The 19,156-nt window shown below is 41.7% G+C and overlaps 1 protein-coding gene across 1 annotated transcript in view; it reads left to right on the forward strand.

The window, feature by feature from the left end:
• fgf11a (fibroblast growth factor 11a) overlaps positions 1 to 19,156 on the forward strand; it is a gene marked incomplete at both ends in the record, with an annotated part of 134,057 nt that overhangs the window by 94,515 nt on the left and 20,386 nt on the right. The window contains one exon of the mRNA XM_079257410.1: positions 744 to 847. Coding sequence (XP_079113536.1) covers positions 744 to 847 — 104 coding nt within the window. The remainder of the gene's footprint in view (positions 1 to 743; positions 848 to 19,156) is intronic.

The following is a 19,156-nucleotide window of genomic DNA, read 5'->3' on the forward strand; positions in this document are numbered from 1 at the left end:
AAACCTCTTAATAAACTAATCTTAACAGTGATGTTTTTAATCCTTTAAAGTTAATCTGTTTTGGTTGTCCTTCACCCTGTTCCAGTCTAAGTGCTTCATTTGTCCTGGAAGTGTTTGGTCATCATGACATTGTTTCCACAAAGCAGCTGGCAGTCAAAGGCTTTTTTTTGTTGGCATCCCTCAACCTGCCATGTCAAATCCTGTTAGGCACCGTTTAAGAGTGTAAACACGGGGAAATCAGAAAATAATCCTCACAAGTTCTTATAGGCTTGTATGTGCAGGGAAGGTCCCCGTCCAATCACGTTGTGCGAGTTTTTTCTTTTACTTTTCCTCATCTGTTTTGTTTAAGCTACTTTCTATGGAGAAGGAACCATTTCTTCTACACATCCAAGAAAGAGATTCAGCAAACTGCATCACAAGGTGCTGCTTTCTATGTGGAGGTGGATGAAATTAATAAAAAAGCGTTTTTCTTCACATTCTTTCGTAATTTACTGCATTCTTAAAGGTCTTTGCCTCGCTCTGCTCTCTTCTCCAGCAGTCTGGTCTATCAGAAACCACTTCCCTTTTCTAATCCCTCCCTGCCATCATCTTTCACTTTCGTCCTTTTTATGTTTTATGGATAAACTGTCTAACGTGAGGAATGAAATGGGAGGGAGCAATGGTCTCTTTATGCCATGAAGAAGTACTGTGAATGTTTAGGAGTGGTTGCTTTGACAGCTTTCCTGCCTCTTTCTGTCTTTCAGTGCAGTTCAACTTGATTCCTGTGGGGCTGAGGATAGTGGCCATCCAGAGCACCAAGACAGGGCTCTATGTTGCCATGAACAGTGAGGGCTACCTCTACACCTCGGTACGGTCAGCACATGCTTTACCTTCATGCCATAAGCCTGTAAAGAGCTAATACGTGATTTCATTCCAGAAGTCCCGGTAGAAACACGAGCACCCTTCAGCTGACTTTGTATTTGGCCGTGCTCAGTTGATTGAGCGCAGCGTAGGTAATGCGTGAGAGCCACACATGCATTCCAAATGCCTCTGCTGGTGTGCCGTTAAGTCCATTATAGCTAATACAGACATATTTCCACAGTTTCATGGGCTTACCAAGGCTTTTGGAATAAGTCTGTGAGGCGGCATCGCTCACCTGACATGTGATAGCCTCTTACACACTGCTTTATGTTGCCCTTAAAAGTTAAGCTAAATGGGCCTGTCCATTTCTTATTTCGGCTCATATTTAAGCTGGAATCTGTGCTGCCACTTCCACAGATTATTAATCATGCAGCTGTAACACTGTTATAATACATCTAGTGTGTGTATCCTGTAATCTTTGTGATTTTAGTCGGTTTTTAACCAGGGATTCCACTTGCTTTCTCCTGTCACATAAGCCCACTAGAGGTCAGGACTAGTAATAGAAGGGCATTTTCCTGCATGAGAACGCTTCACATTAAAACAAACATGTGAGTTTATTGCGCCATAAATCTTTGTCAAGATAAAAATGCCACAAAGAAATGATAATATCAACATTTGCTGGTTAATGCCCAGTCTGCCAGTGACACATATCAAGCAGTCAGATTTCTTTTGCTTCCAGAAATCTAAACCAGCATATTCTGGTGATAAGCCTGTGAGTCTTTACCTTAAGCAAGTGGATTTTAATGTATAAAACAGCAGCAAAGCAGTGCTAAAAGTGCAAGAGTTATTTAAACAATAAGTTGCAGGGATGGGACTTGACCGGTGTGTGTGTGTGTGTGTTGCTTCATCATTTAACCTCTTCAATCTCTAAATGTGGTCTTTGTGACTTTTTAAATGTGTTGCAACACTTTTTTTCTACGTTGTGAATGAAAGAGTTATTTTTGTGTTTGTAAAACATTTTTTCCTAATATCTTTGTGTGTTTAAACCAATAACACAATGCATTTCTTCTATTAGGTATGTGATTAGAAGTCCACACACTGAAGCACGCTGTGATTACAGAGCAGCATACACCCACACACTGCTGTCATCTGTTACAGCCGGAGGTGGTGACACTGCAGACTTTGTGTAACGCCTCCAAACATCTGCGTATCAAACACCTTTTTCCTCACAGCCACAGCGGCATGTGTGTGTTGCATCTTGTGAAGCAGCTCACACGTTTCATCCAGAGAGTTGTGATGTACAGACAAAAGAGGTGGAGCCGAACGACAGATATGAAAAGGTAGATGGAAGAACAGATGATCAGTGAGCCTGGAAATTCATCAACATGCAGAGAAAAACGTGTTTATTTCTCCTCTTGGCACACAGGAAATATGTGTGAGAGATCTTGTTTGAAGTACAACAATGTGCTAAACTTCAAAGTCCATCCAATGCTGCCTGAGATGAAGCGTGGAAGTTTATTTCAGGTGCAGCAATGTGTCTGGAAAGAACACAAAGGAAGATTTCTATGTGTTTTGGTGTACACATTACATAAAAATCACTTCAGTTCTGCTGGGCCACATTCATTGTCTAACTTCTTTCTTTTATTCCATCATCTTCTTCATCTATAAACTAAAGTTAAAGAAATTCTTGGATCTTTAACATCAAGATCTGACATGACAGGAAGTAGAGCATTTGAGTTATGTTATGCTTGGTGAGGATAAAGTCCGACAATGAGCGATAAAAGACTCGTCATATCGGAGGTTTCCAACAAGGCGTGAAATTGTTTCATTCTTACTTTGCTGTGTGAGGCGAGTAACATAAACCTTTGTCAGACAAACCAAAGAAAGAAAAGAAAAAGTATTAGAAAAACAAATCTATAAGCTGTTATTTCCAAGTCAAAAAAAAACTTCTTTCTACGCAGGGATTACTGTAGAGCTAGCTTATTTGTCAAGATCCTGCTAAAAAAGTGTCATAATTTAGGCTTGAAAAGGGAAGTTTTATGAGTCAATGCAACACATCCACTTTAACTTAGAATGAGCCCCAGAAAAAGGTCATTGCATAACTTTTCTAAGGCATGGAATCCCCTCTAGGCAGTAAAAATCCTGCATGCATGCATACACGCACAGAGGTTATACTTGCCCAGGCATTCTCCTGACAGAAAGGAAGGTGACCCATTTTCACTGAGGGGTATAACCACAGGAAAGGAAACATTTGAGAAAATCCCTCTGAGAGGAGGGAGGACAAAAGAGCTGAGGAGGTTTTTTTCTTTTACCTTTTTGCCTTAAACTACCTGCGTTACCCATTGTTCTGTGCAAATGTGAGCTGTGCAGAGAAGAGATCACAAAGATGGAGTGCAGAAGTAGAAGAGGAACATCCCTCCTGTGGTTCCTTAGTGAGATGAAGGCTGCGGCAGTTGTGTGTTATAGAAAAAAGCAATCCGCAACGTCTGTCACTTATCACCTTCCTTGCAAATAGATTGCAAATAGAACAAGTAGTGCCTTAAATGCATGGGTTCATTTTTTAATATCAGGATTTTTCAAGAAAGCAGCCTGGAATCAGACTGGAAATGGCTGCTGGCTAACATGTGCCTCCTTTCAAGCACAATTTTAGATTTTGCTGTGTTGTCATGAGCAAAAGAAAGTTGCTTCATTTAAAATTCCACTTGCATTAAAAAGATTAATCACAGAAAGTAAAAGAAACTGATTTAAAGGGCTTACAGCACCTAACTCTGCACACTGCAAACATGCAACCAAGTGCAACTGCAAAGCTTCACCCTCAGGTGGCTTCAAGTGAAAGCTGCCAAGAAGCGTCGTCATGACATTTAGCCACGAAACTGCTGCAATGCTTTCACTCTCATGTAACCTTTTGTCTTAAATTTAACGTGAAAATGGTAGCAAGACTAATGCAAATATTTATGCTATGTCCAAATTTCAAGTACTTTTAGTTTGGTACTAGCAATGTGCCTAAAAAAAGAGAAGTTATGCTTATTTGAAGAAGGTTAGAAACTTTTGTTAGGATAAAAAAAAAGAATAACTGGAATGAAAATAAGTTAATGTGGGGCAGATTCAATAGTATAAGTCTAAAACACTCATGACAGAACTGCGAAGTATGTTGATATTTCATCATTTATAAAAATGAACACAACATTTTTGTGAGGTTGTCTTATTCCAAATGACATCTTTGGGTTTTGGAGCAACAACTGTTGTTTTTCAGGGAGAGTTTGTCTATTTTAGGAAGATAATTACAAACCAGCCGTCTGAACTCAGCAACATGGCTCCACGTCAGTCATGCCAAACCAGCCTGATTGGTCAGATTTATATGTGAATTACAAAATTAGAAAAAGAGGCTCCAAACTGTTATAAAAAAATGAAAAAAAAAGTCCAGTCCCAGGTTGATTTGCTAACATGTACAAATCTTCATGCTTTCAATTAGTTATTTCTGGTTAGTTATACTTTAAACAGTAAATCTTCAGTCCAGTGAAGGATAACTACTTGATTTGTGTATCACTCCCAACTCTCTCTGACCCCCTTTCCTGTTTAGTTACTGTAAAATTAGGGCTGCAGGAGCCCAAAACTCTTTTTTTTAAAAGAAAGCATGTCAAGTAATTCAGGAAGTTCTTCCATGATAACTGTATTGACACTTGTATGTTTTCAGATACAAGCATTGATTTCAGCACAATTTTTAGCTAGTGTAGCATGAATCCAAATAAATTTTACTCTTTTCCTTGCTTTCAAGAAAAGAAAATAAACTAATCTGATATAATCTTGGTAAATACATCCAAAAATGTCAAATGTGTTCATTTAAAGTGTGTGCCATCACCACATTGTGTGACTCGTCCGTTCCTACATTAATGCGGCAAAGTTGTTGACATAGCGGTGCAGCATTATACTGTTACTGATGATAACCATGTAAATATATATCTGCATATATCCACACATAAATAAATAAAAAATTAGATGAATAAATATCAATGTTTTGTTAATGGAATTATCATGAAGTCATACATTATACAAGCAAATTCCACTTATCACATGCAGTAAAATACAAGATGAAAAAAGAAGCAGTACTTCCATAATGTGACAAGATGTGACTCCAAAAGAGACATCCCCACGAGCTTGGTGACCCACTGTTGCATCCATCATCCTGTAGATTTTGCTGCAAATATGGTTGGTTGCAATTGTCACATCCTGAGCAATGTTGCATTTAAGCATAACTAAAGCATGCACTTCTTTTTTATTCTTGTTATTCTTTGACTTCACTGACAGACAATTTATTATAAAAAAAAAACATGCTTCATGCTCAAATGTGCTCCAACCCCCCCCCCCCTGCACAGACAGATGTATCTGAGCTGTGTGTGCGAGTTATTTTAAATGAAGAATCACCTGAAACTCTGCTGCAATTTCAAATAAATTCAATATTTCAATTTATTTGGCTTTCTGATAAATTAAATTATGTCTTTGCTCTTGTAAATGTACAGATATGTGAACATGATTTCTAGGGGCAAGTGTGCAAGTTTTATCCTTTTTATTTTTTCCTTCAATCTCAGCTGTCAGCTCCAATCTGGCATGATATACTTTATACAAGCGTGTGATCAGATTCTGCTGCAGGTTTTGGATGAAAAGAAGAGGAGTAAAACAACACATAACCACAGCAGAGTGGTTGTTCCTCTCCTATCTGTTTGTAAGAAAGACTCACATCAGCGACAACAGTGTTTGAGTGGCTTCTCAGCATTAATCTTTCATGGACCTCAGTGGTAGGTTTCCCTCCACAACCACACAAACAAGCAGATAATTGCAACACTTATTTAAAGGATCTGAAAGTAAATATTTCCTCCCAGTTGATCATTTGCCAGTAATGACTTACAGAAAAGACAAAAGTACTTTTCTGGCCTGGTCCTCCTCAGCCCAATCATTTATCTTTATCAGTGGCATCATTCTCATTTGAAGCCAATTTGTTGTAATTCTCCTCAGTATTTTCTGTTTGGTCTTTTCTCATTTTTCATTCAGCACTCCTCTGTTGCCACACGTTTCCCTCCAGGAGGAAATCTGCAATTTGATTTAGTCAGCTAATCAAATTTAACGATGGCACCTTTAAATGCATTGAGATATTTGTGGCGGCTTCAGTTTAGCTTGGAAAAACTCATTAAATAGCCTGAAACGTGCTTTAAAAGAGTGACCTGCTTTATCATTAATTCTGCTCTTATTTTTCACTTTCAACATGACAAATTATGCAATAAATGAGACCTTATGAAGGAAAGTAAGGGGGGAAATATGTTATATGAGGATGACAGGTCAGGGAAGGTCAGCACCGTTCGTAGAAAAACTGTCATCTCCACGGGGAGCTCACACATTAGCTGCAGGACTTTAGCTCCATTTGTGTTTGGATTATTTATTTGCTGTAACAATGCTGTTGGAGTAAAATTCATTATTTCACATATTATAATTGAATTTAAAGGAAAATTGAAGCCAGAGACGTGAGAAGCAACATAGATTTTTGACTGTGTAATCTTGTTTTGTTCTTATTAAAAACCAAAAGAAAGAAGAACTGGTCTACTCGCGTTTCAAATACAAAGTTGCTAGACTGACTTCAAAGTGGTGGTAAAGAAGAGAAACAAAGTGCCACTACAAATGCTTCTTGGTATAAATCATATACTATTAGAAAGCCTTTTTATTTCTTGTTAAAATGGTACTATATTTGCAGAAAAATGCATTAGTGGGATGAGTGGCCAAAGAAAAACTTGCCAAAACTGTTAATATTTAGCTGTCTGCAACACCCTCTAGCAAAGGAAACCTTCACATTGGCATTGTTTGGCCCACCTTAAACAAACCCGTGTCAGCTTCAACCAGCAAAAATGTAATTTAACATTGGTATGGACATAAAATGGTCCACATATACTCTGGAAGACCAGTTTGTTATATATATTTATATATACATTTAATTGCCATATAATTGAGTAGACAGGACGTCTGAACAGGAGTTTTTGATGCTGAATATTGTATTTTGTGATTTAGTAACACTGATTTAAAAAAAAAAAAAAAAAAAAAAAATATATATATATATATATATATATATATATATATATATATATATATATATATATATATATATATATACATGCAGTTTATTTCTTGCTAAACTGCATGTATGATTAATTTACCTAATGATTTTTGGGGATGTTATAGGATGAAAACATCTGTTGGCACAACAGAAACATACTTTATCACACAGTAAAAGAGATCCACTACTACTGACCATTAACAGGTGGAATTAAAAACCGTGATTAACCATCAGCATCCTTATTGCTGTGAAAAATTAAAAAAAAGAAAATCTTTGTTATCACTGTGACAAATTGCACCTGCATAGATTTTGTGACGTAAGAGCCAATGGTTATTTTACATCATTATATTTTTTCATTTTAATAAAAGCCCATGTTAAAATAACTGTTGAAGTTTTTGTCAGGGATCTCTACCAGACAAGAAGTGTATTATTTTAGTATGTACGATAGTATGTGAAGGTCAGGTAAACATTTCCTGTATGGAAGCTCAAACTTTGATTAGATTTCAATTAAATATGTAGACCAAGTCACAATGCTGAGTACCAAAGCTTACCTGCATCATCTGCTCCTCTTTCTGAACTACCAGGCAGCTTTCATTTAGTCTACTGACAAAATCACCATTATTAAAGTGGCTCTGTTATGCACTTTTCAGTCTAATTTATTTTAATATGGAAGTACAGAAGGACAAGAAAAAAAATTAAGCTTTTTTCACAAACTCCTTCATTCATTTTGTATTGATCATCTCAGATCAGCCTCTGCCAGAAAGAGGCTAACAGAGAAAGCTCCGCCCTATGTCCTGCGTCTGATTGGTCAGCTGCTAGGAATAGTTATACTGAGCAGTGAAGGTGGGTGTGGCTTTCTTCTTGTGAACATGCACAACCTAGGGAAGATGGCCAATCACTGAGTCCCTCCCCAGGGACATCACTAAACTTTGAAGTAGAAAACACTCTCTAAAACCAATCCATCGTAATGAAAACCGAACGTAGAGATCCATCCATCCATCCATCTTCTGCCGCTTATCCGGGGTCGGGTCGCGGGGGCAGCAGCCTAAGCAGGGAAGCCCAGACTTCCCTCTCCCCAGCCACATTTGCCAACTCTGCGGGGAGGATCCCGAGGCGTTCCCAGGCCAGCCGAGAGATATAATCCCTCCAGCGTGTCCTGGGTCTTCCCCGGGGTCTCCTCCCAGAGGGACGTGCCTGGAACACCTCACCAGGGAGGCGTCCAGGAGGCATCCTGACCAGATGCCCGAGCCACCTCAACTGGTTCCTCTCAATGCGAAGGAGCAGCGGCTCTACTCTGAGCCCCTCCCGGATGACCGAGCTCCTCACCCTATCTCTAAGGGAGAGCCCGGCCACCCTGCGGAGGAAACTCATTTCAGCCGCCTGTATACGAGATCTCGTTCTTTCGGTCATGACCCACAGCTCATGACCATAGGTGAGGGTAGGAACGTAGATCGACTGGTAGATCGAGAGCTTCACCTTCTGGCTCAGCTCCTTCTTCACCACGACAGACCGGCGCAGAGTCCGCATTACTGCAGACGCCACACCGATCCGTCTGTCGATCTCGCGCTCCATCCTTCCCTCACTCGTGAACAAGACCCCGAGATATTTAAACTCCTCCACTTGAGGCAGGACCTGACCCCCGACCCGGAGAGGGCAATCCACCCTATTCCGGCTGAGGACCATGGTCTCAGATTTTGAGGTGCTGATTCTCATCCCAGCCGCTTCACACTCGGCCGCGAATCGCTCAAGCGAGAGCTGGAGATCACGACCAGATGAAGCCAACAGGACCACGTCATCCGCAAAAAGCAGGGACCCAATCCTGAGGCCACCAAGTCGGATCCCCTCAACACCTCAGCTGCGCCTAGAAATTCTGTCCATATAAGTTATGAACAGAATCGGTGATAAAGGGCAGCCTTGGCGGAGTCCAACCCTCACCGGAAACGAATCCGACTTACTACCGGCAATGCGGACCAAGCTCTGACACCTGTCGTACAGGGACCGGACAGCTCGTACAAGGGGGTCCGGTACCCCATACTCCCGGAGTACCCCCCACAGGAGCCCCCGGGGGACACGGTCGAATGCCTTCTCCAGGTCCACAAAGCACATGTAGACTGGTTGGGCAAACTCCCATGCCCCCTCCAGGACCCCAGAGAGGGTATAGAGCTGGTCCACTGTTCCGCGACCAGGACGAAAACCACACTGCTCCTCCTCAATCCGGGATTCGACTATCCGACGGACCCTCCTCTCCAGGACCCCTGAATAGACCTTACCAGGGAGGCTGAGGAGTGTGATTCCCCTGTAATTGGAACACACCCTCCGGTCCCCCTTCTTAAAAAGGGGGACCACCACCCCAGTCTGCCAATCCAGCGGTACTGCCCCCGATGTCCACGCGATGCTGCAGAGGCGTGTCAGCCAGGACAGCCCCACAGCATCCAGAGCCTTAAGGAACTCCGGGCGGATCTCATCCACCCCCAGGGCCTTGCCGCCAAGGAGCTTTTTGACCACCTCAGCGACTTCAGCCCCAGAGATAGGAGAGTCCACCCCTGAGTCCACCAGCTCTTCTCCCTCATGGGAAGACGTGTTGGTAGGATTGAGGAGGTCTTCGAAGTATTCCCTCCACCGACCCACAACGTCCCGAGTTGAGGTCAGCAGCTCCCCACCTCCACTGTACACAGTATTGATGGAGCACTGCTTCCCCCTCCTGAGCCGCCGGATGGTGGACCAGAATCTCCTCGAAGCCGTCCGGAAGTCTTTCTCCATGGCCTCGCCGAACTCCTCCCATGCCCGAATTTTTGCCTCGGCAACAGCCGAAGCCGCATGCCGCTTAGCCCGCCGGTACCCATCAGCTGCCTCCAGAGTCCCACAGGCCAAGAAGGCTCGATAGGACTCCTTCTTCAGCTTGACGGCATCCCTCACTGCTGGTGTCCACCAACGAGTCCTGGGATTACCGCCACGACAGGCACCAACTACCTTACAGCCACAGCTCCGGCTGGCCGCCTCAGCAATAGAGGCACGGAACACAGCCCATTCGGACTCAATGTCCCCCGCCTTACTCGGGACATGTTCGAAGCTCTGCTGAAGGTGGGAGTTGAAGCTCGCTCTGACAGGGGACTCAGCCAGACGTTCCCAGCAGACCCTCACAACACGTTTGGGCCTGCCAGCTCTGACCGGCTTCCTCCCCCACCATCTGAGCCAACTCACCACCAGGTGGTGATCAGTTCACAGCTCCGCCCCCCTCTTCACCCGAGTGTCCAAGGCATGCGGCCGCAGGTCCGACGATACGACTACAAAGTCGATCATTGAACTGCGGCCCAGGGAATCCTGATGCCAGGTGTACATATGGACACTCTTATGCTGGAACATGGTGTTCGTTATAGACAATCCATGACGAGCACAGAAGTCCAATAACAAAACACCATTTGGGTTCAGAGGGGGGGGACCATGCCTCCCAATCACTCCCCTCCAGGTCTCACTGTCATTGCCCACGTGAGCATTGAAGTCCCCCAGCAGAACAATGGAGTCCCCAGAAGGAACACCCTCCAGCACTCCCTCCAAGGACTCCAGAAAGGGTGGGTACTCTGAACTGCTGTTCGGTGCATAAGCACAGACAACAGTCAGGACCCGTCCCCCCACCCGGAGGCGGAGGGAAACTACCCTTTCATCCACCGGGGTAAACCCCAACGTGCAGGCACCAAGCTGGGGGCTGATGAGAATGCCCACACCTGCTCGGCGCCTCTCACCATGAGCAACTCCAGAGTGGAAGAAGGTCCAGCCCCTCTCGAGGGTACTGGTTCCAGAGTCCAAGCCATGCGTCGAGGTGAGTCCAACTATATCTAGTCGGAACCGCTCAACGTCGCGCACAAGCTCAGGCTCCTTCCCCACCAGAGAGGTGACGTTCCACGTCCCTAGAGCCAGCTTCTGCAGCCGGGGATCGGACCGCCAGGGTCCCCGCCCCTTGCTGCCGCCCAGCTCACATTGCACCCGACCCCTACGGCTCCTCCTGCAGATGGTGAGCCCACGGGAGGCGAACGTAGAGAGTGCAGGAAAACTTGTGTTTTAGGTGATAAAAGTATGAGTATTCAACCCTACTACACTTCAGAAAGCTCGGAAGACTATAAATAACTTAACAGAGCCTCTTTAATGAGAGAATGACGGTTGGAAAATAATATTTCTGTGACCTAAACTTTAACCTTGAGTCACTCTAACTCTGATGTCCTCCTTTCATTAGATAGATACAACCACCACTAGCACCTGGATCTAGCTAATGCTAGCTATTCGAACAAAGTAAACAACAACAAAGCAGCAATGCAGCAAGAAACACAAGAGCAGAACTAATTACAACAGTTTAAATTTTGCAAGTAAGGACTTAAATCAGAAATGCTGCCAATGTACAGCAGGATCGCTTAACGGTAATAAGTGAAGGGAAATGTTAAGGAAAAATAGTAAGGACAACCAGGAAGTTCTCACCCAATTCTCCACACATATCTGTAGCTTTTTATATTTGGGTGTGAGTAGTAGGAAAGTGCACAGCAGACCAAAGAAGTGGACTTTGGTTTGTTCTTATCAGAAGTTTCAGATCACTCACAAATGAAGTGTGAAAGCATAAGGATGGACCATCCAGTAGGCTGAAAACAAGCGGGAGGAATTCAGCAAGCGTGAAATGTTGTACAGTTTGCTGCCTTGTCTGCTGCTCATATTTCTCAGCCTTTTAGTGAAACTGTTTCTAATTTCAATATCAAAGTAAATCAGAAACCCTGACATTGCATAAACTTGGTGCCGTTCCATTGTTCACTTGAGTTCAACGAGCAGTTTTCTGTCTTTGCCAATCGATGACTCAGGTTTTCTTCTTTACCCTCCTTTTTTTCCTTTGTCTCGGTTACTGAAAACAGCCCATCGCAACTATAGTCTGTTTGAAAGCAAACCTAACTAAATGAAGGTGCAAGACTTCTCATCATTCCCCACCCAGTTCCCCAAGAATATCCTGGTGTTAATGTGCCCTAAATCTTAACACATCCAGAAATAGTTTTTAACATTGAATGAACCCAACTTTCACTTTATGGTACAGTGAATTACACAGTGCTGATTCATTTAGTTGTGGTTTGGACTGAGGTGTTTCTCTCTAAGCACACATCATGAATAATTGATTACCTTGTACAATGAATAGCCAACTCCACTCATTGGTGTTGAATCACATTTTTTCACACAACCAGACACACTCCTGCTCCAGCAGTGAAAGTAGATCCAAAGTACAAGGTGAAAAAAAAAGTATATTATGGGAATTACTTTTCTGAAGGGGGATTTTTCTCTCTTAAATGTTGATTTATTTGCTTCAAAGAAGAGGAATGCAGCCCTGAGAGATATTTAAAGATCTGCTAGATAGCACTTTGGTGCTGCTTTAATGGTCAAACAGGGTCAAAAAGGGGAGGAAAGAGAAAATGTTACATTTTTACATCATCAGAAAGTAATATGCTTTGGGGCAGTGGGGTTGGGAGGGAGGGACTAGATTGTTATGCTGAAGATAAACAGGGGAGGAATGAAAGGCTAAATGATGGAATAGATGTCCTTTTGTCCTCAAATGAGCTTCTTGTTTCCGGAAGATTTAATGGCAGAGATGGAAAGCAGAGTGAGTCAGAGTAGTTTTCTTCTTCCTGTTGTTGCTGTTGTTTTTTATGTAACATAAAAACACACATAAGGAAAATTAAGTTTTCTTCGACAACAACTTGCTGGTTGATGCAAAGTCTTTGTTCACAAATGGAAGGTAATTGGCTTTACCAAGGCGGAGGTTACGTTTCTGTGACGTTGGTTTGTCTGTGTGTCTGTTAGCAACATGGCGGAAAAAGCAATTGAAAGACTTTGATTAAATTTAGACAAAATCTCTGAAATGAAATAAAAAACAAGTGATTTGATTTGGGAAGTAATCCTGGATCACTACATCCTGGATTTTTTTAAAGGACCCTTCACAGGTGCAGGGCAGACACAGGGCAGCAGAGGGCAGGTGCTGAACAGATGCAGGGCGCCTGCTGGGCGGGGGGGGGGGGGGGGCAAACATTCAAGAACATTGGTCACATCTGTGTCTTTCGCCCGGTGGAATCAAGAGGTTGCAAAGCTCAACACCACTGGATTTTCAGTGTTGATCCTGGTAGAATTTCTTCATATTTATTCATTCATTCATTCATTTTCTGAACTTGCTTAATCCAAGTAAGGGTCTTTGGGGAGCTGGAGCCTGTCCCAGCAGCCGTTGGGTGAGAGGCAGGGTACACACTGGACAGGTCGCTAGTCCATCGCAGGGCTGAATTTCCATTGATTTGCAAAAAATTTCTTTTAAATATATGGAAAAGTTGGGTTGTTGTTGGCTGCCATAAACAAAGATCATTCTTCAAACTACCAAAAATACACAGAAGCCTAAAAATGGAAACTGACCAGCGGCTATCATGTGTTTGTTCAAATCATTTAGTGACGTTGAGTCAACATTTATCCTGATATTACTATTTAAAACTTATGGTTGGTTTTGTATAGACCCCAAAATACTATGGAATGACTGGTTACAGTAACAACAAATATCTGTTGGTTGTTTTTGGGAAGTTCTCAATGTCTCTTGTTTGCAACTCCTTCACAATGTGACAGCATATGCACATAAGACCAGTCCTGCTGACGCTAGCGTCACCTCATTTCTTTACTAGCCTTGATACGCAGGGGTATCAATATGACCATATGATATTAGGGATAATTTTCTCTCAAAAACTGATGGAGTAAATCTTAAAACAGTTGTACACTTCAACATGTTGGTATGAAGCAACATACCAGTATGTATCGCCGGTGCGCTGTTCATGTTTGCACCAGCAAATGGGGAGAAAGGGATTATTTTTCCATTTGAGCCAATAAATAAAAACCTAATGTCAATGATAATTAGCTAAAAAAAAAAATAAAAAATGTAATATAATTGACTTGGTAGAGGTCTGGGATCTCTTGGTGCTTCCAGTGATAATCATAATGGATTACAGTCATACAAATCTTTAAAGCACCCAGAGTGCTTTTGATGTAATGTTTTGATACTGTCATACATGCAGTGAGACTTCCTGGTCTGTATACAAACTACTCACATATGAATCTGTGTGACATTCAGGGCCAGGGCAGCTCAAACGCCATGAGAATAAAGGGGGTGGCGGAGCAGTTAGATCAGTGTGACAGGCTGGATGTTAGCGGCAGTAATAACAAACAGGGCTGGTCGTTGTCACAGTCTTGAGAGAAAAGAAGATGGAAAGATCGGAGTGTGTTTGGGAGAGAGGGAGGATGAGAAGGATGACCTGACAGAACCAGACTCCGAGCGAACATAACGTCTCCTCTGGGAGCTACAGCCGCCGCTGTGCCCATTTTTCTTCCCCCCTCCTTCCTTCTTCACGCCCCCCACCCCACCTCACCCAGTCTCACTTGTACAGCTTTTACTCGCCTGTCAGTCTGTCTTGCTCCCTGTCTGGTCATTTGTGTATCTTGGCCTCTCATGTGGTTTGTCTTTCTTCCTGTTTTTTCACTGCACATCCTCTTTTCTCTTGCGTTTTGTCATTCCCTTAACCCTTTTTATTCAGAGTATATTTCCATGTCTTGATCTGTTCCTTCCCTGCAGTTTTTCTCCTCATTTTGATCTGTACCACTGCCTTCTTTCCTCTTCTGATGCTTTGCCTCTTCCTTCTTGCCAGAAATTTTCTAGTTTTTATTATGAACTCTATATTGGCCCAAATTCACATAATAAGATTTAAAAAAATATATATATATTTATATTTCTTCAAATAAAAGTAAATTACATCAACATCTTTTTAAATCTCCATGTTTTAGGTCAAAATATGCTAATTCCCAGTCCTCTACATGGCATTTAATTCTGGTGTGGCATGAATAAAAAGAACTGAAGTTGATGTAATCCATGTTAATGCTGGTTAAACTGCCAAAGTCTCAGTAAACGAACAGCTATTGCAGGTGAATGTTAATTGTAAGGGCGACATCCAGCAGGACACATACTTGGCAGAAAACTATGAGATTAGCATGCTGATTAAACATAAGAACAACTGCATACTCGAAATGAGGAAGATTTTAGATTTTTTAAGAATAAATAAAATACTAATTTGCTAGGTGAAGTCCATGGAAAGCCTGGATCAGCTGCGAGTCTAGTGTGAAAATAAATACAGAAATAAATACAAAATAGTGAAAAAGATTTGGCAGAAAACGACACAAACTGGGGAGTACTAAGTTGTTTCAACAAGGTCTGGATGGCAGGCACAGCAACAGTGGTTGAGTTAAACACAAAACAGATGTAAAGGGTGCAAATCTTACCATTTAAGCCTATAAATTCACCACAGACCCAACTAATAATCTGATTAAATTGGCTACATGTGCTTATCCTAAATATAGACTAAATAGTGAGTTAACAAGTTTAAGTCAAAGCTGTTTTAAAATTCTAATAAAAAATACTTGACAATGTTTTAACTTTCACCAGTAAATTCCAAATAATACATTTAAGTGACCTAAATCTACATATTAAAAATAAACAAAACACTCATCTGGAGTGATTTTTTTTTTCTTACCAGAGTTAAACTGCATGTGATGCCAGCAGCTAGACAGGCTTTTTGTACCTGTTGGTCATTGCACATCCCCCCCAATAAAACTTCCTCTAAATCATCCTCTTGTCACCATCACATGTTCATCTAATCACCACACATCTCTCTTTTTTCAGTACCTTGGGTCTTTTTCTTTCTGTCTCATCTGATTTACTTTCCATGCTAAATCATACCGAGAAGGCATTTAAGACTAAACAAAGAGTTTGATGTTTTTTTATGGCTGGTAAATGAAGATAAGAAAGTTTCTGTCGAGGTTTTATGTAGGGTTGGACTGATACCAACAGTAATATTGGAAATACTCACCAATCCTACCAAAAATAAAGGGATCCAAATAGCCAAGCATTTCTGTCTAAACACCTTCCGAAACCACAGAAATGGAATATTTCTTTTTCCAAGTCCACGACACAGACACAGGAAGTTACGTAATCTTGCTACTGTTTTGAGTTGGTAGGTGTAGAAGCAGCTGCATGTGAGGACTGTTTGGCTAACATTTAGTCTTAGCATTGTGTTAGCAATTTGGCATTATTTCTCATTAGAAAATCCCACCAGCTAAATAGCAACATTCCTCATATGCAGAGCTGTAATTTCCAGAGGTGGCACCAACGCTGCTACTTTTACCCCCTTACAACCTGATTCTGGGTTGCATCATGTAAAAGAGTACGAGGAGTTTGTTGCCTTCAAGGAAAAGTGCAACAAACCACAACAACAACAAACAGTTTTTATTACCTTAATTTGTTATTTATTTACTGTATGTAGTTTGCTCTCCACATTCCTCCTCAAAGCACAAAGCAAGTCTAGTCTGGGCACCACTCCTCCTCCACTCCCCTTCTAGGGGAGTGGGGAGGTGCTAAGATGTGGATCCACTATCCCCCCCTATAACCTTCCCTGTGTGGGGATGGTTTTGGTAGCCCCCCTGACAATGGGCGGGCAAGGGGGGGGGTTTAGCTGTGGATCCCCTGCCCAACTTTTGTCCATCTTTTCACATTTTTTTCCTCATCTCTTCCCTCTCTCTTTCTTTTTGGTTCCTGGATGGCTATCAGCATCACATCTTCACACTTTGTCGCTGTGTATTTAACTTGTACAGGTTTTGAGCATCAGTTGGAGGGTGGGGTTTACGAAAGTGGTTTGTGTGTGTGTGTGTGTGTGTGTGTGTGTGTGTGTGCGCTTGTATGGATGTATGATTGGTGATGACTATTTCATGTATTAGATTTTTATTTTGTTCTTTTGTTATTTATCTATTTATCTATTCTTTTTTTTTTTCCTGTTCGTAAATTTCTTTTTTTTTCTTTTCTTTTTTTTTTTTTGTAGACGCTGCTGCTCTTGTTTTGTGTTGTTACTTTTATTTAGAGGACCCCCTTGAAAATGAGATGGTGCATCTCAAGGGGTCATTCCTCTATAAACAAATAAATGGTAAATAATAATAATAAACACTGGCAACTTCCTGATAAAACAGCACAGTTGCTGGATTGATACTTGGTACGGCAGATATCTAAACCAGGTATTGGAAAGAAAAAAAAAGGTATGGGAATGTCCCTAGTTTTGTACTGAAGCAAAGGTTATGAGCAGGCAAATGCAGCTCCAAGATGCACAGTGCTCGTGGTAAATCATGGCATGTGGGACAAACTCTGCAGAGGTTAATGGAGGGGGGAAACTCCTTGTGATGGCTCTATTGTCTGAGGCGGCTGGGACCCGCTTACCTATGGGCACCACCTGAAAATTGCTTTCTGATAAAAATAGTGCTAAGCCATGGACCAGGCCCACTTTATTAGCTGTGTGCTCTGGAAAAGCCTCCCGGGTAGAGAGATGGCAGCAGGAAGGGAGGAGTGATGTGTGGATCGGGGTTGGGGGGGGCTCAACATGGTTATGCAATCTAAGCCACGTGCACAGCAAAAAGTGTGTCCACTTACACCCATACACACACGCGAGTGTCCCCTCGTGCAATTTAGCCACCCTCCACAGCCCCACAAACACACATGTGCAGCCAGGTATAAACAATCTGACAGAGGCAGGCAGACATAATTGGGCCGGACTCTGATACCCGGCTGTGGCTAAACTTTCCGCAGTTAACAGGAGAAAGTAAAACTTTACTCAGATGACATTGTGGATGCACACTAAGGATAAATGAACATAGTCCCACTTTCAAAAGGCTGAAAATTTAATCCATTGACACAAGCAAGATTCTGCTTCTTTCTGAGCATTTTAGGCGTGCCTGCTTGGAAGAGGAGAGAGTTGAAATTAGTGGGTCACTATTAGCCAGCAAAACCCAGCAAGACGTATTGTGGCTGCTGTTTATCCTGCAGATGATGATGCTGTTCACTGCGCCAGTTAAAGCATGAAAAACCAACATGTCCATGATGAGATCATAAGATTTTACACACAAAACAACCTTCAGTGTTAACAAGACCTTCTTGGTTTTAAAAAGGTTGTTTGTTTGCATGTTAAGAACATCTTTTCAGATTAAAAACTTCTTAAAGTAGCTTATCTGTGATAGACACCATTGTTTAGATGACCCATGAAGGCGTACCAATTGCCTCCATGTGCAGTCTTTACATTTTTATAGCACTGTACTCCTTCTTTGTTCTTGTAATTCCTCTCTTTTCTGCTTTACTGTTGCATGTCTGTGATGACTCGGCCAGTTGGTGAAATAATACTAAATACTACTACAAAATAAATTGTTTGGAGCTAAAACATTAATATATATGTGATTCTGGTTATGTTGCACAGTCGCTGTTCTACAGAAAGCAACAGTCTTTGAACACTTTAAATTCACTATTTACAACCTATGACTGCTGCATTTTGGAGATCCGGACAAACATTTTCATTATATTTTCTGCTGAGACTGGATTGTAATATTCTTGGGATGTTGGTGTTTAGTAAGCAAATAATAGCAAAAAATGAGGACTTAGACCAAACAACAGACACTTGTTTCTTTACACATACCCACATTGTGATGCTGTTTGGCCCATCCTGTCACAGATATAATCATTAGTCATAGATATCACTTTAAAAAAAATTATCATACACTGTTTAATGTCTTTTAAAAAGATAACGCTACATGAGTATGAATTGATAAATGTGTTACTTCTATGGTGTGCAACCTATGAAAGGGAAATTATCACACATCAGTCATTTTCATTTTTAAATAACCGTAGTTTTTGTTCATGTGCTAATTCTGCTTTACTAACATATTTGAATGACCCTACTTCTATTCCACGTGCTTTGTCTGAGTACAGATTATGTCTTGATAAAGAAAAGGACACATTTTAAGGAGAGTTACAAACTGCTGAAATTTATTGTCCTGTGAGAGACCAAATTAAATGTCCATTTAACTGTTATGCAAGTTGGTTTTTTTACATTTGTGTGAAATTCAGACAACAAGCTGTGTAAGCGACCGCGTCAGACTGGTAGATGTAGTTTACCTTATAATCCATCTGAAGACAGACCTTGCATCAGCTTGACTAACATGCACTGCTGACTCCCCAGTAGCTAATCTAATGTTATGTAGTATTATTTACACTGCAAATTAAATAAGAAACAAAAATGAGGCTGTTTGAAATCAATGGTAACAAAAAAGTATCTGTGGGTTCACGTGCAAGCTTGTCATCCGTGCGAG

Source organism: Telmatherina bonti (assembly GCF_933228915.1).
Source record: "Telmatherina bonti genome assembly, chromosome: 18".
NCBI classification, from domain to species: Eukaryota; Metazoa; Chordata; class Actinopteri; order Atheriniformes; family Telmatherinidae; genus Telmatherina; species Telmatherina bonti.